Source organism: Akebia trifoliata, chromosome 16, assembly GCF_017979445.1.
Source record: "Akebia trifoliata isolate Shusen 1 chromosome 16, ASM1797944v1, whole genome shotgun sequence".
Lineage (NCBI taxonomy): Eukaryota > Viridiplantae > Streptophyta > Magnoliopsida > Ranunculales > Lardizabalaceae > Akebia > Akebia trifoliata.
The window spans coordinates 23,893,003-23,919,339 of NC_141390.1; the positions used below are offsets into that span (position 1 = coordinate 23,893,003).

At 30.9% G+C, this 26,337-nt stretch overlaps 1 protein-coding gene across 2 annotated transcripts; it reads right to left on the reverse strand.

Annotated features, from left to right (window-relative positions):
* Positions 1-1,243: 1,243 nt before the first annotated feature.
* Positions 1,244-12,669, reverse strand: LOC147382975 (putative E3 ubiquitin-protein ligase XBAT35). Of its 2 annotated transcripts, none has more exons than XM_086427744.1 (9): positions 12,114-12,669; positions 10,370-10,484; positions 8,832-8,912; positions 8,603-8,691; positions 8,409-8,497; positions 8,097-8,178; positions 6,636-6,738; positions 3,267-3,352; positions 1,244-2,334 (listed from the first exon to the last, which is right to left on the reverse strand). In XM_086427744.1, the coding sequence occupies exons 1-9, from the start codon at positions 12,213-12,215 to the stop codon at positions 1,660-1,662; spliced, it is 1,422 nt and encodes a 473-aa protein (XP_086283870.1). In that variant the 5' UTR covers positions 12,216-12,669; the 3' UTR covers positions 1,244-1,659. The 2 variants fall into 2 exon arrangements, with proteins under 2 accessions (XP_086283870.1, XP_086283872.1); XM_086427746.1 differs by lacking the exon at positions 12,114-12,669 and adding an exon at positions 10,041-10,161.
* Between the last annotated feature and the right edge of the window lie 13,668 nt (positions 12,670-26,337).

Here is a 26,337-nt window from a genome sequence, read left to right on the forward strand (position 1 = left end):
CCAGAGTCATTTCTGTTTCGTTCATGAACAAGAGAAATTTGAAACGTAAATTAAAAGTTGAACTTGTCGGGTTTTAGGAAGAAAAATTGATGTTATTTTATATTTTTTTGGACTAGATGTAATGGACCTAACCCCTCATTATCCAGCGCCCATGCACTGTACCACACTCAAGCTAATTCCCACAGTCTAACTTAAATAAGCCTTAGCCCTAAGTGTTCTAAGAGTTGAGGAGACTCGGACACATGGGGTAAAGCTTCCAAGTTAAACACAACTACACTAGTGTGTGTAAATTCTTTTGGAGTGCGTGTGAGGGCCTTAGTGAGTTGTGGGGATTCCTAGGACACTTGGGGTAAGACTAACCTAAGCAACATCGTAGCTCGAGTATTGCACAGTCGCTAGGTAACAAGGGGTTAAAATCAAGTTAATCGAGAACCATGGGTATCCATCCATTGATTCTGATGCATTAAAATCAAATTGAGATTTTTTTTTATTTTTGATTTTATAAAAAAAGAAAAACTACCTAGAGTGATAGTAGAATTCCATCTTCTCACATTCTATCTCAAAATATGTGAGGAAATGCCTTCTGTGAATCACTGTAAATATTTTTCTTCCAAGAATAAAAAACATTATTTATAAAAGGCATCATAAATTATTTTTCTTCCAATTCATTGTAGTAAAGATATGAGTAAATATTTTTAAGAAAATAAAATCCACATTTTAAACAAATAATAAACTTCCAAAAGAGATAATCACTTTATTCTCGAATACATAATTTTTATGAATTGTAAAAACTTTATGTGGTATCTGCTAACTTTAAAATGCTTGGAAAACCTTTTAATAATTTACAATATAAAAACGAATTGGTTTCGGTTACTCATATTGATTCCTTTTCGACTTGAGTTCAACTTAAAATGATCCATGGTTTATGAAAAATAATTATTAGTTGGTGTAACTTATCCACCCATTAAAGCATTTGAATCCAAACTGTTGGTACATTGAGTAAAAATAATTTCATTTCTTAAGTAGAAAATATATTACCAAATTGAATGAATGATCTAAGATGCAACTGATTGTTTGGATCAAGCTTGCTAGGGTGAATCTCATCATCATAGTATTATTTAGAAAAAGTTAAGAAAAATAATATTTAATTATATTTTTACAATAAATATAAAATAATTTTGTACTGAAAAAGAAAAACATCCAATTATTTAAAAATAAAATATTTCTTTCATGTAAAAAAATATAAAATAATAGAATATGCCTTGAGGCACTGGCCAGTTGAGCGCCCCGCTTAACCATCTGAAAACATTGATATAATGAATAGTCATTTACAAATAACCAGGTTTCGATCTCACATGCATCACTTCAAACTCTAATAGACTGTATACATACAAATATAAAGTTCTCTTAGCTGATTACTGAATTTGGTCATACCAAGGGTATTCTCTGCATGTCAGCAATGGTACTTTGGTGTGCTTGGCATCTCTATCACTTTCTACACCCATCATGGCTAGATTGACTCCTAACCATCGAGGAGCCACCTAGCTGTGGTATGCACATTGATCACCGAAACGGTAATAATTACACTTAAATTTACTATGATTGGCTATAAATATAATTCTTATAGCCTACCTCGGCTCTATATCTCTGGTTAACAACTCAAACTGCATAGAGCCTTACAACTTGGTCTATCTTGGCACGGCAAACAGGACAACCCCACTTCTTGGCTTTAATCTCATTCAAACAAGACATGCATCCAGCCATATGGCCGCAAGGGATGCATGCCCCCTCGACTGGAGCATCCAAGCATATAACACACGAAGAAGAATCACCTCCACCTTTGTTTGGTTCACCTGTCCTTGCTTGTCCACCCTCCACACTCATTATGGGCATATCGACAGGGATGGAATCAATCGACGGATAGTGAATTGGGCCATCATCTGCATCCTCGGAAATTGGTGGAGCTGATGGAAGTGAAGTTGTTACCGAAATTTCTTGGATAGTTGGAACGACAGGAGGAATGCTATGCTGAATTGTTGCACTGCTACTTGGCCCAGCTTCTGACGCACCCCATCCATTGAATGGATCTTTACATGGATTATGTGCCGATCCTTCCAATGGGTCCTCCAAACCATTGTGACTGGCGTTGTTCACAGTGTTCCCCCAATCATTTGTGTTGCTTACTCCAGAGCTTAGGTGGGTATTAGGTGGTCTCTCCTCCATAGCTGACTGAATAGAGGCATTGATCGCCATGGCTAATTCTACATCTTCTGCCGTAGTTGGTGGTGCAGTCCCTGATGTATGGATATTAGGAGGTACGGGGGGATGCATCACCTGCAATGATGTCCAAGAATTCTTATAATGGGCAAAGAGGGGCATTTAACATTAATTCTCCATTTTTATTTTTTATTTTTGAGACCAGGCCAGTCAGTTTAAGCTTTAATGGAGAGTTCTAGGCAATTTATTTTCATCCATAACATGGTGAACACAAAAGCTGCTACTTACAAGTTAGTCAGTTCGTACAAGGTACATCCAAATTGTTAATTTCTAATTTTTTCTTTCTTAGTCTTTTCACTCATCCGTCTCAACAATGTCAGCTCTTCTACAGTGTATGATCCATAATAGAGCTTTCAATGGATAGGATCTGGATTGGATCGAGGTTGATTTGGTACCAATCAGAAAAGATCAGATCGGTTATTTTATCAGATCACAGTATTAAGATCCTAACTCAATTCAATAACACTCAGATTGAGTTCGGATCGGGTAAAAACCAACTTATATAAATCTAAATGACCTTCATATATTTAAACAAATATATAATATAATTTATATCCTTTGTAACATTTTATCAGATGGGACATGTTGATCCATATCTGATCCAATAGGATATTGGATCAAATCCTTATCGGATCCCTGTCAAAATCCAAAACATCGTTCCAGACCCAAAGTTGTTAGATCAGAATGTATCGCATTTCAGGTCTGATCTGATCCATTGAGCCCTACTCCATAAAGCATAATTTCGAAATTTCCCTAAATTCAGCTCCAAAAGCATGGCAGATCTTACAACGGTCTCATAAAATTCTAGAAGCACACTTCTGCCCTCCATCCAGCGCTAGTTATATGGACAACATTCTAGACTATGAGCATAGATATTAGGTGCTCATTAATGCAAACAAATGCCACATGTATGATGTACTTTTGCAGGCATGTGAATAAACATAACAAAGGCAAGTTATAATTTTGAAACACTTTATTCTTTGTCGTACCTGGGGAATTCCTCTGCATGCATTTTGAAACCACTGAAGCTGCTGCTTGTCACCCTCATTTGCAGATGCAAGCCTATATCGTGTTTCTGTAAATGAAGCAGAATCGAAGTTCAGGAATTGATCAACAAGTACAAACACATATAATATTATGTTAATGATTAACTTAGTTAAATGAAAAAATAAAAATTAGAAAATGCATTATAAATGATGGATAATTCTAATTTTGCTAAACGGAGAAGTTTTTTCCCTGATGGATAATTCTTTAGTGTTGCCACAGGGAAAATCAGTTAACACTGGTGCAGACAGACTTAAACCAAAAACATACTACTCAACAATTCAGACCCTCACCAACTACGAACACAAGGCAATTGCCCCATTAGAGAAGATTGTTTATAATATTTTTTTATTTTATATTGTGGGTATTCCCACCCTTTGGATGGGACTAATCCCGCAGTCACACGCACTGCCCCCCTGGAAAGCCCAAAGAGTGGCTCCAAGAAATTCATAGCTTCTTGGGGTTTCAAAGATTGTTTATAATATAATCACGCCTGTTTGTCATTTCTTAGGAGTTTCTTTGTGGTAAGATGATGGGTAATTAATCAAGACACCCACCTAAACCGAAGTCATGGTATATGCCTCTGTGGTTCTCCAAGGAAAGGTTAAATATACAAAAAAGCGGACAAACGTCTGCCATACTACCAACACTTATGACGGTGATGTAGAACACATTGCTCTTGATTTTCTAGAGAAAATGGACCATAAAAAAGGCAAAATGAAGAGAATTTTCATGGCTGAATCAACATATCCAGATCTGCCGAGTTGACTCAGTTTGACTGAGTCAACTCATATTGAGTAAGTCAACACTGTTTGACCAGTCTGGTTCGGGTTGAGTCCATACTCAACTCAATTCTGATTTTAGTCCTATGTGTCTAGTCTATTTTAGTTTTAGCAGTTGTTAAGTTAGTTTATTTCAATTCTAGGAAGTTCCTATTTTATCTAGTTTCTAATTTATTTAATCTCTAATTTGTTTTTAAGTCTATATTTTTTTATAATTTCGTTTTTATTCTTTAGGCTATAATTAGAAGTGCTTAGAGTATCCAAATTGAGTTCTAATAGGTTTAAAAAGTTTCTATCATATTATAGATAGGTTAGGAAAATTACTTTTTGATATTTTAGAATGTTTCTAAGTTGTTATGATAAAGCTATCTATATAAAGAGTTTCGAAAACGAAATTATTATCAATTAGAAATCAATTTAATTATATTTTCTCTCTTAATTACTTTTTAGCTTCATGCTTTATTTTCTTTCAAACTATTGCTTGTTTACCTATTGAATCTATTGATTCACATGCTTCCGCTACGTTAGACAAAATCAATAATGTAGATGCAATACCAATATCACTCATCTTAGGGTGGGCTTACTACTTCCAATATTAAAGATGCGGTAATCAATAGGGCACGCCTGGTTAGATGCCTTGATGATGAAATAGAAGATAAGTGTGTGAGACACCTTAGCTGGTGATCTTGGCAAGTTTAAACTCTCGAAGATGAAAAATAGTCTTGAGATATCTCAAAAGGAAAAGTTTGGAGATGCATGCTTCAACACGCTCAAGATATTTCAATTTGTTTGTTTAGGTGATTGTTCTTTATATAGCTTCCAACTACAAGATGATGGAAACATCAAAGCTTGAAAAGTTGATTTTATGTTTATTTAGTTTTCTATTTTAGACTTTTATTTGTACGTTTTTTGGACTCATTTTCATGTGTTTATGAGCCAATGGTCTTAGTATAATGTTTGGGAGTAGTTTAGTGACTTTGGTATGTCTTTTATTTAAGTTTATAAGGGTTCGAAATTTTAAGAGAGAAAATTACGAAAATTAGGTTTTTTTTATTTTTTATTTTTATCGATAAAGATGAATTTATTGATAAACAAAGAAAGCGAGGGGGGTCGAGGGGACCCACCCAAACAAAGAGAAAAGCAAAAAAGAAAAGGAAAAAAGCAACACTAGTTACAAAAAAAAAAAAAAATCTATCAGGACAAAAAACAAACCCTCTCCCATCTCGCAACAAAATCCTCAAAAAATATCCTTTTAAATTCATTATAAAGTTTTATTAGGATTCTTAGATTGGTTTTCTTTATATATAGATTGTATTAGGATTTATTAACAAGGAGAGTTTATGGAATAAATAATGTTTCTTTCAATGGAGTTTCTTGTGTGAGTTCATCATTCTTGGTGTGATTTCAAGGTTCTATTTTTCTAGCCCTTCTCTCTCTCTTCTAATTTTACTTTTATTTTCTTGATTTTCTTATTCTTGAAATTTTTTATTATTCAAGAATCCTTTAAACCCACATAAAAAGACACCAAACTCTTATTACTTGGTTTCTTGATTATCTTGAACTTTTAACCCTTAATTCTTAACCTACAAGCCTAGCCCTTAGCCCTTTCCTTTGCCCTATAAACCTAGATCCCTAACCCTTAACTGTAATTGCAAAACTTTACATCTTAATTATCAACATTTGGCTTGGGATTGTAGTCGTAATCCCACAACCCCAATCCTTTTGGATTTACCCTATCGTGGCCCAAATCCTTACCTAAAATCTCAAACCAAATTCCATACCCCCATATTTCATCTTCTTCCCTCATCGTCATGCATCTCAAGACCTCTATTTACCATGGAGGTTCTGTACGAAGGACTCAATCTCTGTATTAAGATATGAGCAGTGATGATTATGAGACAGCAAATAATTTTAAGACATGCCATCTCCCAAAAATAAAAGTATGAAGGACATCATTATGCTTGTTCACTAGCAAGGCAATATGTAATACTTTCTGCAGTTATGCATGAATGATTTATAGATTATGTAAAGCAAGCAGAAAAGTTTTTTGACATAAAATTCTGAAGGACTACGATGAAATTGGTTAACAATTGGAAAGGGTATCCATCTTGGAGTGGGAAAAGGGTGGGTTCATTGTCGATTCATCCTAAAATTACCAATAGTACATGTGCATAAGAATAGCCAAATATAATCAAGTGAGTGGTAACTTAGTCACACAAAGCACAAGTGTGCATCAGAAGAAGGGAGCAATAACTTCAAATACAAAGTTGAGTGTACTTCTATCCATTGTAAAAGAAATGACCCCTGTGATCCACACATGTAAGACAAGTTTGAATAACAATTGGGCAGAACTATGTTACAGTTGACTGGTTGGGTAGTTGGGTAGATGGGGCATCAAGTCCTTTGTTATAGGTTCCATAGAACAGTCTTTGGCAGATGTCTAGATAAATGAAAATTTTTCTTTCAAATATACATCCATCATATACCCTAAAAACACTCCCCAATATTATGTTTTCAGCATTAATCACTTACTGGTAGGATTGTCAAAAATGACCATTGAAGGATCTGGCAGGTGAAATTTCGGTTCCTCAATCTTGGCCTTCCAAAGAGCAACAACTGAACGAGGCTGGGCATCCTGTTGATTCATTATAATCTCTTTGTCATTGACTTGAAAAGCGCATTAGTTCCAAATGAAACAGAATACAAAGGTCAAAACTAGAATAAGACCCTCAAAAAGTAAGAAAAATGACCATCCTTATTACAGGGGTTCAGAAAGACTTATCAAAAAAAAAACACAAAGAGTTCAGAAAGAATTGACAACAATGGATCCTAATAAAATTTTCTTCCAAAAGGGAATTAAACACCAGCCATTACTTTCCTAACTAAAAAGAACCAAAATACTAGCAAAATTCTAACTTTATTACAGGAAAAAAGATACCTAAGATATCCTGTCGATACCATAAAAATTAATTTTTTTTCCTAATGTTACAGGTCCACGGTTTCTGGCTAGAGAACTGATAAGGTGATGTAGGATTATTTAAAAGCAACACCTGCATCGACTCCTCAAGTTTGAAAGAACTCATTCTTGAGTTTATGAAGCTCTCATTTTGCCTCCATATAGCAATACCTATGTTCTTCATGTGGCATTGTGGTAATAGAATAGCATGCAATCTTAAAAGTTTATGATATCTTTCAACTTCTTCTTCATGGTATGATCCATCAGACACTTAGGTTTGTCCAAAGTAGCTGCTGAGTAATCAAATAATGCCTTCATGTTGTGGCTTGGAGGCAGATCAACAGATTGTCCTTATTGGATATGCATTTCATCTTCATTTTCAACATGATTTTCATCAAAAGGAATTTATGTTGGAATTCCTCTCAAATGAACTTGCATCCAACCTTTTGAAAAGTATTAACTATGACCATTAGGATTGTTGATGGCGTCTTGATATACCAACCACGGTTTCCCTAAAAGAATATGACACTGTATGTATCATGGCTTGACCTTGCAATGTGTATACTTTCCGAATTATGGCCACATATCAAAATGTAAATACATCCCTCCAACATACCTGGAAATGCACTTTTCATTTCAACCAATTTTTCTAACTGCACATTCAGTAATAATTGTAGCTACTAAGAGGACCCCCTTTGATTCACACAACTTTGTTTCCCACGTTCCATCATACAACTTTTCCTACCAGGATTTGTGTTCTGATGCCAGAGAGGATTGATCAATAACTCTTTAGGATCATCTCCTTTTTCTATAATCCATTACTGACCAAAATGTTCTAAGATTCCTTTTGCAGGTTTCCATATAACAAAGCCTAAAACCTATAGTAACAAATTGAACTCAAACTTTATATAAAAAATAAATAAATAAATAAAAGGAATGAAAGAAAGAAAAGAAAGAGAGAAATAATATGTTACAGAACTACAAGATAAATGTAAATCATAATTTTCTTCTAGGTGATCAAGTACGCTCCATAATACCTGCAGACTAGAATACATAGCAAGCTCCAATTTGCGAGGCTTTGTAGGATTAAGGGAACCACATGGTATAACCACAACCCAACTGCAAACAATGCAACATTAATAAGCACATATATCAAGTCCGTTCAGATAATTCAATAGGTAGCTATTAAGTATTAACAAAAGGTCAAATTAAGGAAAAACTGAAGTTCAGCCATTTGGAAATATTGATCAAACAAGAACACTATAAGGGAATAAAAAATTAGAAACTATTGACGGTACAGAAACAAATATAGTGCATCAGGAAAAGAAAAAACATGAATATATACCCACATTTTTTTTGATAACCACTGTGCTATTGCTTCAAGAAAACTTGGCCCATAAAACTCTCGCATCCAACCGGAGAAAAGGCAGATATGGCTCTAAGAAACAATGTTGAAAATATGGTTTTAGCTAAAGTAAAATCTGGCAGGAATACATTGGCCATAAGAATTAATTTAGAAGAACTTCACAAACATTAAGTGAACCTCAATTGCGCGAACAACATTGCTATACCCCTTTAATCTAGCAAGATCAAGTGGAGTCTGACAATCATCATTCATCACTAAAGCATTTGCTGAAACATTTGAAAAAAAAAATTGTCACACTACCAGAATCAATAGGATAATAAGAATAATTCACTCCTGCAAGGAACTTAAGATTCAAGTTCCATTGCAGATATCCCTTCTTAAACCTATACAAGTCAATTAAGCGCACCTCTGTGGTAGAGAAGTAGATTAACAGTATGTTCAAGGCCTCTTTTTGCTGCATGATGTAAGGGAGTCCCCGCATGACATCCTAAAATAAAAGAAAAGAAGTAAAACATGGATGGATCATGTATTCACGTTCTCAATCTTATTATTAATTGATTAAGAAAACCAATCATATCAAAACCTTACAAATCCGTCTGTGTAGTCTCTCCTTCACACTACATTGCTAGTCCCAAGCCCAGAAAAAGGAGGGTTCTGTCAGGTTGGCAGTCGGTGTAAAATATCTACCAAACCCTAACATGAGTATTGGTCATACATGATGGAGGAACAAGATTCATATTTTTGACCCCAAATCTTCAAGATAAGGCTTCAATGATCATCATTAAAATCTTATCCAAAAAAATATCGATGTTTTGTTCTCAATGATGGCAACAGAACTGAGATGGGCCATGAGTTCATGTTCTGAATCTTATTATTAACATATTAAGAAAAATCATCTTCATCATCATTGTCTTAAGAGAATTTTGTAGTAAGGTCTTTATATGAGTGCATCAAGGGGGCAAATGGGAGATGGATCAAGGGGGCAAATGGGAGGTGAATATATATATATATATATATATGGGAAATGTTCAGCAACAAACATTTTGACAAACATTTTGGCAAAACATTTTTCAAAACATGGGTTAGAGGTTTTGGAATGGGCTGATTTTTGATGAGGATGATCTCTACGGTGAGAAGATCATCATCACCAAAAATCAACCCATTCCAAAACTTCTAACCCCATCAAAAATGGTTTACAAAAACTGGACGGTCCACGATTTTTCAACTTGTAAACTGGGGCTAGATGTTTTGGAATGTGCTGATTTTTGGTGAGGATGATCTCTTCACCGTAGAGATCATCCTCACCAAAAATCAGCCCATTCCAAAACCTCTAACCCATGTTTTGAAAAATGTTTTGCCAAAATGTTTGTCAAAATGTTTGTTGTTGAACAGGACCCTATATATATATATATATATAGAGAGAGAGAGAGAGAGAGAGAGAGAGAGCTCCCATGTGAGGAGAATCAGCCTTTTGATGCCCTAAAATCCTCTTTTATAGGCAAATGAACATAGAATCACTAGAATATGTCTCTTTATCCAATGAACCATAATATAGTGAATTTCTTAATAAAAGACATTGAATCTGTGACTACACGGGTGAAGATAATGTCTTGACCTCCAAATCTACGTCCTCTTTGTCTCCTTATATTTACTATGGCTTTTGTCACCTCGCACATGACCAGTATGTGTGGACTAACTCATTTTACACCATCTACAATCGTCGTCATCATCATAACCTTATCAAAAAAATCTGTCAGTCTTGAAGTAATTATTTCTCCAATAATAGACTAATGCCCCATATGTTACCAACTAAGGCAATAAATAACCTAAATTTATAACTTAAATATCCAATCAACAACGAATAATAGTACTATAAATTAAGAAGATTACAATGGATATGAATCCTAAAGTAGAAACTCACAGATATAAGTATGTGATACTTACCAGGACGATAAGCATTCACATTAGCACCAAGTTCTATCAGAGCTTTGGCAACATTAAGAAGTTCGGGGTTCATGCATGCCACAATCAGTGCAGTCTTTCCTTCTTTGTCAATCCACTGAAATTTCCAGGCATAAACTCATATAAAAATGCATAAAGACACAACTAGTCATAAAATTCTCCGAATATTTCCAAAAAAATTATAAAATTCTTCAAATAAGGGATTAGGGGTGCAACTTAATCCGGTTCAAACCAAGAACCGAACCAAACCAAGAGCTTTGGGCTGGTTTGGTTTGGTCTAGAGTAAGTGCTGGTTCGGTTTTGGGTTAGAAAAATATAGAACTAATTGGTTCGGTTCGGTTCTTGGTTCAGGGGTGTAAAGAACCAAACCTGAGTAAATACACTATATAAATATATTAATTATACTAACTATTATTGAGTTGCGATCCTTCATAACAACGCAGTGTCTAAGTGGCACATGTTTAGTGGATTCCAAACACATCTGGTTGTGTGCACAACTTGGTTAAGATCACTAGGTGTTTTAAACACCACCAAAAACTTTCCATATAGACACAAGGCCCTTATTATAGGAATGGGATAATTTTGGATCCTAACTCTTATTATTAATAAGCCTCTCTTCTCTCTCTATCCTCTAGTCTCCCTCTCTCGTTTGTATCTCTGCAAACCCTAGAGCATCTGCCGCGGCCACTACCCCTCAACTTTGGTAACAGGTCTCTCCTGGATTGAGTTTCCTTCTCTCTTGTAATTTTTTTTTAAATGTTCTCCTCTCACTGCATAGATTAATTTTGAAGTGGAAAAAAAAAAAAAATTGGAAAATCAAATAAAGAGGGTGAAGAACTGAATGTATTTTCAACGGTGAAGCAGGTTTATGGCAACCCATAGAACCAAACCGAATTAAGATCGGTTTGGTTCGTTTCTATGACAATTTGGTTTGTTTTTGTTTCTTATTTAATGAAACCGACCTAGCTTGGTTCGGTTCTGATTTGGCCCCAAACCAAACCAAGTTGCACAAGGGACCAGAAAATTCAATCGGTAAATCAAAGATAATATCAATGACATATTGATTAATCAATGAATATAATAACATTTTTACCCCTCAACCTCAATTTTATCTTCTTGAATCTTCAAATCTCAAGAACAAGATAGGGTTTTTAGGGGGGTTGAAGATAATGGGTTTTGGGAGAAAACCCAAAAACACCATTTGTATAATTCCTGCAAATTTTTCAGACATAACTTCATGTAAATGCATAAAGGCACAACTAATCATAAAATTCTCCAAATTTTTCCAAAAAAATTTGTTAAATTCTCCGTATAACGGACCAGCCAATAAAATCGGCAGAACAAAGAATTAATCGATGATTTATCAATTAAACAATGAATATGGTAACATTTGTACCATTCAACCTTCAAATCTCAAGAACAAGACAGGGTTTTGGGGAAAAACCAAAAACACCATTTGTATAATTCCCAAAAAATTTAGAGAAACTTCCCTGAACTGAACCTACCAAGTAATTACCAAATCGGAACTTGTCACTATGGACACAACAACAAAGCATTGCAGTAGGGACAAATTTTTCATCTTAAACTAATTCATAGTTCAGTTTTTTATCAACAAATTAAAGACGAAAACCATCAAATAGAGAGCTAACCAATACAGTAAATTTGAAATTGAACAAGAACAAGGATATAATGATGAACATTCAAAGAATTTGACAAATTTTGATACCTCAAGTCCTGCACCTTCTCGAACAAGGGATTTGATCCCTTCGATGTTTCCATAATTGACTTGTTGATAGAGAAGCTCGTCCTTGGATTGTTGTTGCCCCATTTTCTCTCGCCACACAAACAAAATTAACTCTAAGATTACAGTGCAGAGAATCCAGAAACCAAAACAAAATCGCCAAAAAAAAAAACTAGATTTTTTTAGAGGGTTTTGATGACAAATTCGAATACATTTTAATTTTTTTGGGAGAATTTTAGAACAAAAATGATAAAAACAATTTGGGAGAAACTGATGACTGGGGCAAAAACAAAAACAAATAAAACATTCAAGCTCGAAAAAACATCTTTTTAAATATTTTCGGATTAAAAAATGATCAAAAAATTAGGGCAGATCTGCTGAAAGTTTGATTTTGATCTCTGATTCAATCTTTGCTAAACAGATTGAACTTTTTATATATCAATTATAAAAAGATGAAAGCGAAATTTCGGGAAAATGAGGGAGATTCCTTCGCAGAGAAGGAACGCCAGTGAAATTTTGGTCTCGAAATCCTACTAATTATTTGCATTTTACAAGTAGCATCGGAAAATAATAATAATAAGTGTGATTTAGGTATAGGTCCCTATATTTTGGTGAATTTTAAATTACATTCCAATATTTTCAAACTGAGGTCATGACTCATGAGTCTTTCATTTTGAATAATGTTGAAATACCCGTATCCCAATGAAAAGCATCTATGGTTCTAACACACATCCACATCAAAGATGTCTCTTACGATATACATTTCAATGTTACTCCAACACGACTTTAATGTAAAATAACCAAAATACTCTCATTTTCAACTAGTAAGAAAAATACTAATTTTTTTTAACCCTAAACCAATCTTCGTGGAGTTCTTCAAGATTAATTTGTTAAAATATGTATTGAAAATTGAAAAATTATCAAAACAATCTAATATTCAAATTAATTCCAAAAATGATAATTTATCATTTTCAAAAATAATCATTTTTTTACAAAATGTGTAAAACATAAAATGAATAGTACTTTTTACAATTTTCATACCCAAAATACCTTTTTTAAATTTTACATTAAAATTATTTAATTACGTTTCTTTTATTTTATATTCAAATTGCATTTATACCCACCTATCTTTATTATATTATAGAGTTAGCTTTTGATAAATGTTAAGGGTAAAAATGATAAATGGGTAAAATAAAGAGAGAATGAAATTTTTTGGTATGAAAAATGTAGAAATTGTTGTTCATTTTATTTTTAACCATTTTGTTAAAATAAAAAAAATAAAAATAAAAACCTTATTTTTGATAATGGTAAATGACCATTTTTAGAAATAATTTGAATAGTGCATTTTTTGGGAATTTTTCAATTTTGGTAATTTGCTCACTCTTCAAGCTCCTCGAGGTAAATTATTTTTTATCTATTCATGTTCATGTTCCCTCCATCCTTTTCAATATCAAAATTTCATTGATATCCAAATGCCCTGATCTTCAACCTTCGATTTATTTTTTTTATTTTTTTTCAAATCAGCCATCTTGAAGTTTCTCATCTTCAATTCATTGAAAATGAATATTCATACCCCTCAACATTTTGGAAAATATTAAGATACCCAATATTTTCAAATTGATGACACATCAGAAGACCTCAATCTTCTAAAACAGACTAACAAAAGATCTAAATGCCCATTATATTTAATCTCTAGACACAAATATTTAAATTTTATTCTCAAAATCAATCATTTTCAACCTCTTGAATAAAATGTTTTGCCCAATCTTAAACCTCAAAATTCTATCCTTTCAATCTTCAAACCTCAAAGACAAGATTAGAACTTTAGAAAGTAGAAGAAAATGAAATTTGGGGTAGAAAAACCAAAGACTGTTTATAACAAACTAAGATGAGGATGAAAAGATAGATTTGAAGAAAAGCCTAATCAAGTTAAAAATAATTTAACATAGATGCCTTGAAGGTGACTGATTTTTGGCAAAAAATGGTTGGCTAGATATTTGAAACTTTAGGGAATATTTGATTATGCATGGAGACGAGTGGAAAATGCATTTTGTGTTAAAAATTTCCCCTTTTTTCACTCATTTTTCCTAGAAAATGATTTTTTAACCTCATCCAAAAATATATTTTCCATTAGATTCCACTTTTCAACCCAACCCCATGAAATGTGAATTCCAATCAATGAAATTAGTCTCTCTCTCTCTCTCTCTCTCTCTCTCTCTCTCTCTCTCTCTTCTTATGCTTTATTTATTCTTTTAATATTTTCCTAAATTTGAATAAACAATTAAATAACATTAATATTCTCTTATAAACTAATGAAAAATGAGATAAAAATCCTTGATTCATTAATCTATATGATATGCACACACACACACACTCTCTTATTATTCTTCTTATTCTCTATTTATTCTTTTAATATTTTTCTAAATGTGAAGAAACAATGAAATTTATTTTTCGACAATCATTTTTTCTTAAATATTCAATCGATAATATGTCCCTTGACATTAGTATTCTCTTATAAACTAACGAAAAATGATATAAAAATCATTGATTCATTAATCTATAGGACAATGGCCATCAAAATTTTATAGAGGCCCTTACAAATTTAGAAATCAAAATAAAATCCCTAAAAGTCATAAATAAGCTCACACATCCAAATGTGATCTGTTGATTTATGATAGGTCTTCTAAAACTTGGATTTTGGGTTTTCTCAGATAAAACTCATAGTCCAATTAAATCTAAATAGTCAACATATTAAATATTGGGCCCTACAACCAAATAAAGGAGTTTTGCCCATCAATAATCTATAGAATCCTTAAAATTGAATTTGGATGAACTTAACCTTTAGACCAACTAATCAGATCATTTAAGTCAAAGGTATAATTTGAAAGGTAATTTAATCCTAAGTCTATAAATATCAAAGCCTCCCTCATGTTGGGAGATCACTTTCTCTCAAAAGACAAAAGCTACCTCTTTAGAGAAGAAGAAGCTCTCAATGACGAAATAAAGTTCTTCAAGAGACTTGAACTCCAATTAGAAATAAGATTAAGCATAAAGTCCTTCAAAAATTAATAAATCATTCTCAGTTGATCACGCACAAAGTTTGAAGAGAAGAAAGTTATATGCGTCACTACTATTTTTGTATTTAACTATTAATTAGAGGATGATACTGGGATCTGCATTTCCTTATTTATCAAAATCAATAAAATCATTTGCAATCATATTTCATACATCTCGAGATAGATCGTGACATACTGGGATCGTGAAATAAAATCATGTACTCAGAATGTGATCAAACCATAATGTAATTCAAATGGATAACACTTTAAATTTTGACTAAACTGTTTTTTCAATCTAACGAGTATTATCTTTTCTTTTAACTCTAAATTTTACTTAGACTGTCATTTCGAGTTTAGCAAGATTTTTTTTTTAAATTGTTCATAGTTTTAATTAATGCGGGTCAAGATTATCATTCAGTTTTAGCTCATACAATTAGGAGCATTGTCAAATAGTTTAAACTCGTGCTGAGGAGTATTACTAATAGTTTAGGCTCGTATCGATAAACATCACCATTAGTTTAGGCTCATATCGATGAGCATTGTCAAACAGTTTAAGCTCACATTAAAGAGCGTTATGAAACAGTTTAGGCTCGTACTAAAAAGCATTATTAAACAATTTAGGCTCGTGTCAAGGAACATTGTCAAATAGTTTAAACTCGTGGTAAAGAGCATTTGTAAATAGTTTAACCTAGTGCCAATGAGCATTACCAATAGTTTAGGCTTGTATCGAAAAATATTGTCAAATAGTTTAAACTCATGCCGATGAGGGTTATCAAATAGTTTAAGCTTGTGTTGATGAGCATTGTCAAACAAATTATGTTCGTGGTATGAAGCATTGTTAAACGGTTTAGGATCATGCCGATAAGCATTGTTGATGAAAGCATCCTTAACCCATGTTGGGAATAGTCACATAGTTATAGGTCTATGAACCAAAAAGTAACACTGAAATGGATTTGAGCCAGTCTACGATAGAGCTAGTGGGTAAAGGTTCTAATTACAGAATCTGAAAAATGTTAGGCATAGATTTCGCCTGATTTAAAAATCGATCTCTACTACGATTCATTGACTTCGCTAATGCTCAACATGGGTATACTAAAGTGAAAATTGTTAGATTTGGGGTGATGGGTTTTATAATCATCATTATTTTATGCCAAAGTCCCCAAAAATTAATTATATAAAAAATGAACTCGAATCCTTTGCCGCATTGTTGTTGTGGTGTGTAGTAAGCAAAAATGTTACACACCTTATAAAAAAATACACCAATGCTGAAAAGTCTAAAATATGGTGTTTTCAATAAAAATGTGGTGTGCAAATAGCATAAACACACCTTAGGCTTTAATATTTGTGTGTCCACAACAGAAATGAAATTTTGTAGATTTTGATATTGAAAATTTGATTTTCAATTCAATTTTATCACACTTTACCTTAGTAAGACAAGGAATACCTCCCTATTTTGCAAATCGTGATTTGAGGGGTCAATTCAAAAGAAAACTTTTATTTTGAAAAAGCAATTAAATAAATAAAATTTTCTTTTACCAAGAAATCAGTTGTATTATCCCACAAATATCATAAACAAATGGAAGATCAACCGTGAATACAAAATATCTAAAAGAAGATGGGGACAATCCATAGAGCCAATTATTAAACTAACTTGATGTAACCGACCCTATCAAGGGTAGAACCCATGAAAAATGGATTTCCTAAATTAATTCTCATTCATATTTAAACTAATGTATTGACAAAAATAAAATTAAAATTAAAAAAAAAAAACTCATGAATTCTTAAAAACAATGGTCCATTCCATGGATTTTAAACTAAGGCATTGATGCATTGAGATTTCCATTAAAGACACAAGCCTAAAATATTTTAATTGAAGATTCTCTATCATACAAGAGTTTGAGAATTCAACTTTCAAAAGCCTATTGTAAGGCTTTGGTTAAAGAATAATAAAATAAAATAAAATTATTTTTCCCCATTAAAAAAAAACTTAGTCTTAGGACCTCATGAACAATATTTGACGGAGATCTAACAAAGAAAAATATTTTTATCATTTGCATTCATCCACTAATTACAATACAAATGGTAAAAATACATACTTTTAAAGTCTCATTGTGGATATTTTTTGATTTTCTAGATTCCTTCAGAAAAATGGAGGATAGTGGAAGCTTGGTTAGTCCTCAAGAGATGAAAAAGCACTTCTAGTTATCGTATGAGAAAGATGAGTTGAATGTGATAACAATTCAGCAATTGCTGCGATTTTTTTGATTCGTGTAAAACACCACACGATCATACATCTTCTTTTCTTTTGCTTCCTACATAGATATCAACCATTATCTCATTTTTTTTATCCTCTCTAAGAATTTCGTTGGAGAGCTTCTCCTGACTGGTACACGACCTGCCCTTTTATGAGAGTTTTTTAGAGGTTGAATGCTTTTAAGACACTTTTTATAATTTTATCATTTTTCATTCTTAATCGTGATCTCCTCTAATATGTGAGAGACCTCTTTTATTCACGACTCAACTTCCCTTTTGATCATATATATTGGATTTTTGAATTAGATTTTTGTTGTTGTTGTGATCCCCAAGTATGGTTCAGCCAAAACATTGGAGACTTAGATTCAAGGCTAAATTCAAGGAACTTAGGTAAGCTTGAGGATTATATTAAACTCTTTTTTAATTGTTTAAGTCTCAGATTTTTATTTATTTATTTTGTTGGAGAGAGATCTACCCAAGTATTTCGTCTAAGGGTGTAGAGTTTAACTCCCTGTATTTCTTTGATCAAAGTATTTTAAAATTAGAATGGGACCCAAGGTACATGGTTGGTTCGGCCAAAACTATTATTTTAATTCTTTAAGTATTTTAAATTTTGTTTATTCTTCTTAATTAGTTCTAAGGTATTTTAAGTTTTCAAAATTCTTTTGAAATGGATTCTATATAAGGTTTGGCCATTGCAAGATGGGAGCCCACAATTGTTAATTGTTAGTTAAAATTTTAGATTTTTTTTATTGATTTATGTTTTAATTATCGTTTTAAATTTTAATTATTTGTTTGAATGTTTTATTGGTTTGATTAAAATGTTTGGTGAGTAAATATGTTGACTTGCTGTTTTGTCCTCAAAAGGACTTTTAGAATTAATTAAAAAAGTTTTTTTAATGTAATCCACAGGTTTTTCAATGTGAAATGGGTTCAAGTTTGATGAGGGGTATTTTCTTTAATTTTATTTTTAATTTTCACGTAAAACTTATTTTGATCACAAAATGATTACTTCTATATCCCAAGTTAAGTTTTTCTAGCGTAGTACGATTTCTATGGGGTATTTGTATTTTGGTAATTTTATGATTTTTGGGGTGCTGGTTATCATTTCATGTGTCGAAATATTTCCCTAAATGTGACAGGTCTTTATAAATGTTTGGCCTCAGAAGCATTTTTGTAAATTTATTAATTTTTCAATATTTTCATGTAAGTCTTCTTTTGGTCAAACAATGGTGATTTTTATGACTCGGTCATGTATGCTTAATGTAAAATGATTTTTAATTGTATTGCATGAATTTCGAGAATTTTGGTAGGTTGTAAAACCTATACATGCATAATTTCTATGTTATCGAAGTGATCTCAAAAGGATGTGGGAATCAAAAGAAATTTAGGCATTTCGAATTTGATGATCCAGAAAGAAAGCATTGCACTCCTTCTTGAGTTATTCGAAACTCTTTTAATCATCATCAAGAATCCACAATAATTAGGGTGACGAGTTGGAAAATCGAACGAGTGCAAAAATGGGGTGTCTATAATTGATTTTTTTCTATGATACGGGATTTGAAGAAGACTTTTCTTTTTTGTGATGGTTGAACCTAGGGGTGCACATGATTCAGTTTGAGGCAAAATTGGAATAGAACCCAACATGATCGATTTTACATATTCGAAATCAAAACCAAACCAATTACCCCAAAGAATCGAATCAATCCAAACCGACCTTGGTTTAATTATGCTATTTATTAATTTCAAATTTTATAAGTAAAATTAACATAATTAAAACTATGAAAAATAAATATTAAAATTTCAACATAAGCAAAGTTACACTGATAAGACATTAAAAATCATGAAAAAAAATTAGAAAATATTGTAAGGAAGTCAATTTTAACAATTATCTTATAAGAGATGATTGAAGATCAAAGACATTCTTAAAATCAATATCAAAAATCCGAATCAAAATGTTGCTTGTTTAAAATCGAATCCATTAACATCGAAGAAAAGATATCAATTTACAACAATATAGAAGAGACAATTATGCTAATTAATTTTAAATATTAAAGAATAAAAACATTAAATTAAGTTAAAAGATACAATAAAAATAAATATAGTATAAAAGAACATAAATATCAAGCAAACAAACAATTAAAAAAAATACTTAACCATAACTCATATTTATGGCAATCCAACTTGAATTCCAAAAATAAATTCAAATAAGAATCTTCCATCCATCAAATGAAATAAATGTTTAGAACATAAACTCAAAAAATGAATTCTTAATATATCAGCCATCAAAGTATCAAACAAAACAAATGTCTCACAAAAAAATTAAATATAATCATGAATATATCTTATATAATATATGTCAATCCAAATAAAAATTAGAATTCAACCAAATAACTTTTATTTTATATCATCTTTCATATTCTAATCCATAAGACCTAAAAAATAATAATTACATCATCATTATTGAATAGGCATTTGAAAAGTAATTTACTTCATAACACGTAATTTTAGAAAAGTAATGTACCTATAATTACAAATGAAGGGGCATTTGAAAATCAACTAACCACTAACTAGTTTAACATCATTTGTAATGATTGTACAAATAAAGTAAAATAAATTTTCATTAAATAGAAATGTTACAATTTTACACACGAGTAAAATAATAAAATAATAAAATTAAAAGGTTACTTGGCTCATTTTATTTAAGTTCGTTTAATTTATCTTCAATATCAATTGGAAGTTGTGAAGCACATGATCAATTTTGACCACAAATCAAGCATTTCACTAGCTTTGAGATTTGAGAGCTTCAAATTGATCTAGTATATGACCCATGGTGTTAAAAACACTCTTACAAACAACAATGAAAACAAGAATAGATAATCAATCTCATGCCACCTTAGAAAATATTGGATGTTTAAAAGAATTCATTTTTTATCAATTCAAAATTTTATTGTTCAAGTCTTATTTTTTAATTATTTTTTTCAAATATTTATCTATTTCTGATTTACATTCCACATTTTTTTTATTTACCTTAAAAATTCGGATTGGAGATACTTCCTTTGCACACTAACTTCACTAATTGATTAACAAGATTCATCTCATTTGGATTATGAGTAAAATCAGATGAAGAAACAAGTAGAGCTAGGTCATGAAGTTGATACTCTTCAAAAATTCGATTCATTGCATTCTTTATCTTTTTAACCAAGTTTTCAACTTTCGTGGTTGTATAAAGGTTTGAGAATCAAAATTTTACATAATTCAATCTGTAATAAGGATCTAACACCATATCAACCAATAATATTAAATTTACTTTATTAATGTTTCCTTAATACTTATCAAACTTTTTCTTTATCTTTATTGACATTGAATTCATACAAGGATCAAAACTTTTTTACCAATAAAAAGTAGTACTTTCAATAATACAAACTTCATTAAATAAGTATTAATAGCCACATACAATGAACCTGACATGCGTTTATAAACTTTGTAAAAATTTAGCTAATACTTGAGCATAATTCCAATATTTCTTAGTGGGAGGTCTATCTTTGAATTCTATTTGAAATCATGATTCTTGTTTTTTCAATTATTTAAATACTTTTTAAAATTTTACTACGATATATAACATAATATATGTTGAATTTTTCCTGGTTGAAACATCAAGAATCAAAGAACTTTTATACTTGATTCTTTTTTGGTAACACACTTCTCGAATTGTTGAGCTCTTGCTAAAGAACCTCTAATGTATTTCACAATACTACAAATTTTAACAATCGAATTATGCACATTACTCATCTTATCCTTTACACTCAAATTCAGTATATGCATATAATACTTAATATGTAATAACTCATCACCTAAAATGTAATCTCATCTGTTATTTAGCTTTCTCTTTATATATCTAATGACAATATCATTAAAACTTACATTATCAATTATAATAATGCACCTATTATCTATACCCCATTGAAGTAAACATAATTCAATTATTTTACTAATTTCTTCGTCTTTATGAATTGTAACTACCCAAAAATTTATTATTTTTTTATTTAATTTTTAATTTTACTATAAAATACGCGATAAGACATATATATGAGATATTTTGTAAAGTAATCTACAAAGACGTTGTGAGAAAAACTTTATTAGTAAAATTATTCAGTTTTTTTTTAATTGCATACAATTGTAAGTAATCTTTTGTTAGCGTGGTGCGAGACATTAATTGAAATTTCGGTTGTAACACATTAAAAAATATTGAAATCCTTCACGTTCAACAAATTTAAAAGGCAATTCATCGATAATGATCATCCTAGTCAAAACATCTATATACATTTCTTGATCAAATTTCTAAGCGATAAGGTTACTATCTCTTTCTTATCTTATCTCTTAGAATGATAAGAGTTTTTGTCCATTGTTAGCATTGTAGGGATACTTGAAATATTTATTTTAATGTTCTTTTAATGTGCTAGTTCCATTAGTACCTGAACACCCATAATCTATACTACAATAATTGTATTTAATTCTTTCTATCTTCATTCTTTTATTAATTTTTATTTTGATAAAATAATCTTAAATATCAGATTTTGGTCTATAAGGCTTCTTTCGAACTAGACTTACCTTGACTTCTAAGGTAGCAATGCAAACTATGAGCAATAACTAATTCAATACTAGGATTGAGACGTTCGTGTTTTTGATACTAGACATCTAATAAAAAAGAATAAATGAGTTGCATCTAAATTCAAAATAATTAAAATATAATTATAAATCACATGAAAACTAAAAACACTTAATACAATCTAAGTATTTTTTCTACTTATTATTAAAAATATTGATACCAAACATTTTATGCTTGATTAAAAATTACATTGGTATGTGCCTGTGTGATACATAACTTAAGATACATAATCTCTCTTATGCATCAATTAAGAAATTCAAGTTGGGACAATATCAAATTCAATCAAAGATAAATGCCTTTATAAAGTATAATAATAAAAGATTATCAATAAATTGAGTTGGATCCCTTTTTGAAGATATATATCTATTAAAATAGAATTTGAAAGGAATTATACATTAATAATATGTATACTAGTAAAATGTGGAGAATGCATCAATCATTATAAAAGATGCTCTTTATTTAAAAAAAAGCATTGTTAGAAATGTGTTTTTATAGAAAATAATGAAAATAACTATAATTAAAAATGAATTCTAACTAATAAAATTTATTTCTAATCCATTATAATCTTTATCCTAATTTTCAAGAGAAACATGGTATCATTATTAAGATATTCAATATTATATACTCAAATTGTAAATTGTTGCTTTAAAAATGTAATTGTTTAAATACATCTTTGATTGCCTAGTGGGATCCGATTGAATGAGAAAATATATTTTATTATTTGAAAAAGAAAACATATATGAGCTATGAAATCTTTAAAAATTATGAACCCACTGTGTAGATGTGTAACTATAAATGATTTTCATCGAGATACGAGTAATAATATTTATGATTAGGTGAAAGAAATCTATGCACAACACACCAATAGCAAACTAATAAGAACATTACTCAAAAGATATAAAAAATGGTTATGACCATCATTGGGTTGCCCTTATTAATTTGTGAGAGAGAAATCTTAACTTTTCATTTTTCGACGCGGTGACGACAATAACTTGGCAGGTGAGAGATGAAAACGGTTAAGGTTTGGGGTTTGTTCACTTGAAAAAAAAAGTTGAAAAAAGTTTTTATTTTTCAGTTAGTGATTTTCACTCTATTGTATATTTAATTTGTTAAATAAATATATAATAATATAATTATATATTGGTTCGATTCTTGGTATGGTTCAATTTTATGATACTCTTGAATTAGAATCGAATAAAATCAATCGGATTTTTTAAACAAACTAAAATCAATATGAACAAGATTAAAATTGAACCAACCCAATTCGAAAGATTTTGGTTTAGTTCGATTTTCGATTTGATTCAAACTAATATGCACTTCTAGCTGAACTTGGTATGACTTCACATGTTGCTTACATACCCACTTAATATAAAATCAAGTCAGAATGTAGTTCAAAGGTTTTTTTTTGTAAGTAAACTGATCAGGGTCTAAAAAATCGTTTTTAGAGCCTTAATTACATAGACTTTATTAGTAAATTACACACTAAATTCCCTTATTAGACATAATGCATGGTTAGTCCATATTTCTCATCGTATTCAATTTAATTATGTAATTCGAAACTAATTATTATTATTTACATGTAATAGGAATAATTCACGAAGTTTCAAGGCGAATTAGAAAAATTCGATGTTACCACTAGATCCAAGATCCAAAACAAGACCGTGGACCAAAAATCAAGTCAATTGATCAAAATTTTATCGCGACGTCAAGAATGGTGGTAGCACGATCAACAAAGAAGGTCAAACCTCGAATTTTGAACTAAAGTTTGGTGGCTGAACACCATCCGTAATAAACTGCTTCTAGTATTTTTTTGTAAACACGAAATATCTTCGAAATCCTACTTTTCATAAAAAAACCCTAATCTAGTCTCTCTATAAATAGAAGACCAAACCAAGAGTTAAATAAAAGCTAGATTTTTTGAGAATTAGGTTAATTTTTATTTTCTTTCTTTTTTAGTTTTAGGAAAGTTGTAAGGATGCTCTGTCGGTTTCAAGTCAAGCAATAAAGATAATTTCTTTCTCTCATCTTTTTTCTTGTCCATATTTTCTTTATTTTATTTTTGTTTAATTATTCTTGCAATGACTATTGGCTAAACCTCCGTTAGATCGGGTGAAAAAGCCTGAACAAGATTTGTTAGTATTTTATTATTCTCGTAATGATTTAATAATTTTATTGTGATAACATAGGTATTTATTATTAGGTTGAATATTAAATGTTTTCAAAGTTTTGATGATCTTTTTCTTTGATAAGTTTAAGAAGAACCATACTCTGTAGAAAATAGTTAATATTTATCTAATAATCTCGACCTAAACTATTATATACTTTTGATCTCGTTTATTTTTTAACTGCTTAATTTTCTGATTCATAAACATTAGCTTTATTTAGTGGATTGAGATAAATAGAGAATCAGAATTCATTGATAAAACTTGTGAAGGTGGATCCAATTGATCTACGCTTCTCTTTCATATTCTTAAGTTTTTATTTTAGTAGTTTATTTTAGATAAATATATCTTGCAAACTATTTTTAAATTGCTTGTTAAAATTAAATTGGATTGGAAATAAAAAATATTTTGGATTAATGTTGTTTCTGTGGTTCGACCCATGCTTGCAAATATTTTTTTTTGTTCTGTATTTTATCATCATCTACAGTTTGAACATGAACCTAGTGCAACTTTGCAAGTTGCCTACGTACACACCCAATATGAGATCAAACCAAAACGTAGTTCGAAGGTATTTTTTTGGTTACTGAACCTGATGTAACTTTACAGGCTGCCTACATACCAATGTGGGATCAAGTCAAAACGTAGTTTAATATATTTTGTTTGTGGTAGTTAACCCGATATAACTTTGTAAGTTGCCTACGTACCCACCCAATATGGGATAAAACTAAAACGTAGTTCAACATTTTCTTTTGAGTTAGTTTACATAAATAAACTGAATTGAAAATCTTCATTAGGGGCAGTAATTGACGAGTCATTCTTTATTTGCTAAAATAGTGCATCTTCTAAAATCAAAATGATAGTTTCTCTTTCAGAATGTTGCGCATCATGATTTAGAGCCGTTGAATGATTTTCAAACACATTATCATTTTTCTTTTAATATGTATCTATTTTATTTTGGTTGCATGTGTTGGTGTAATTTAATAAAGACAATTCATTTTTTTCTTTGACCTAGCTTTGGGTAGAGTCTTCTTTCTATTAAATGGCTTAAAATAGACTAAGTTTGATAAATGTATATTTTCCTTACTTTGACTTGTGGTAATCACCTGAGCTTCATCTTGAACGTGAGTAATTGTAAATCTAGATGAGTAGGTTGTTACATCACATATGCATGCTACAACATTGATGAATACAAAATTCAATTTGAAAAATATTATAATTATGGAGGTAAAGGGGGAATTATTTGCCCCAAATTTGATGATTCCCTCAGTGTGGATCAAATATAAATGACATAAGAGGATTCCCTCATTAATGTAAATGCGGATCAAAGTTTGATGTTTGACGAATCTTAATAAAGTTGAATTTGATCGTGGTGCTTCCTTTCAATATAACAGAAGAAATAAGTCGTGATGAGCATCCAAGATTCCATCGCTATCATCAAATGATTGGCCACCTTCTTGAAAAGTGTTGTGCTCTAAAAGAAAAGATCATGAATTTGGTACATCAAAAAAAGATTGAAATATAATTGATAATAATCTAGTTGTCACACATATGACGACAATTACATTCGAGTTCAATGATCCAACGCATTTAACAAGTTCATATTTAATTATTGCATGTGTGTGATAGTTAGATTATTATTAATATCTAGCTCAATCTTTTATTGATGTATCAAATTTATGATCTTTTCTTTTAGAGCACAACAATTTTCAGGACGGTGACTAATCATTCGATGATAATGATAGGATATTGGATGTTCATCATGACTTATTTTTTTCGTTATATTAGAAAATTGTAGCAATATGAAATCTAACTTTAGTAAGTTGCCGAACATACTAGGGATATCAAATTAATGGAAAATGTATTCCTTTATCTCGAACTCTTTTGATGTTAATAAAGTTGTCAATATGTCTTGGGATTTGTTAACTTTGAGCTTTTCGTTTATTTTCTTTGTTGATGTTTTTGTAAATGAGGTAAACATAACATCTTCTTGAGATGAAGTTTTTTTTATTTATCTCAAATTTTTTAGACGTGCTTGGTCTTAGATCCCCATGAATAAAGATACTTTACTT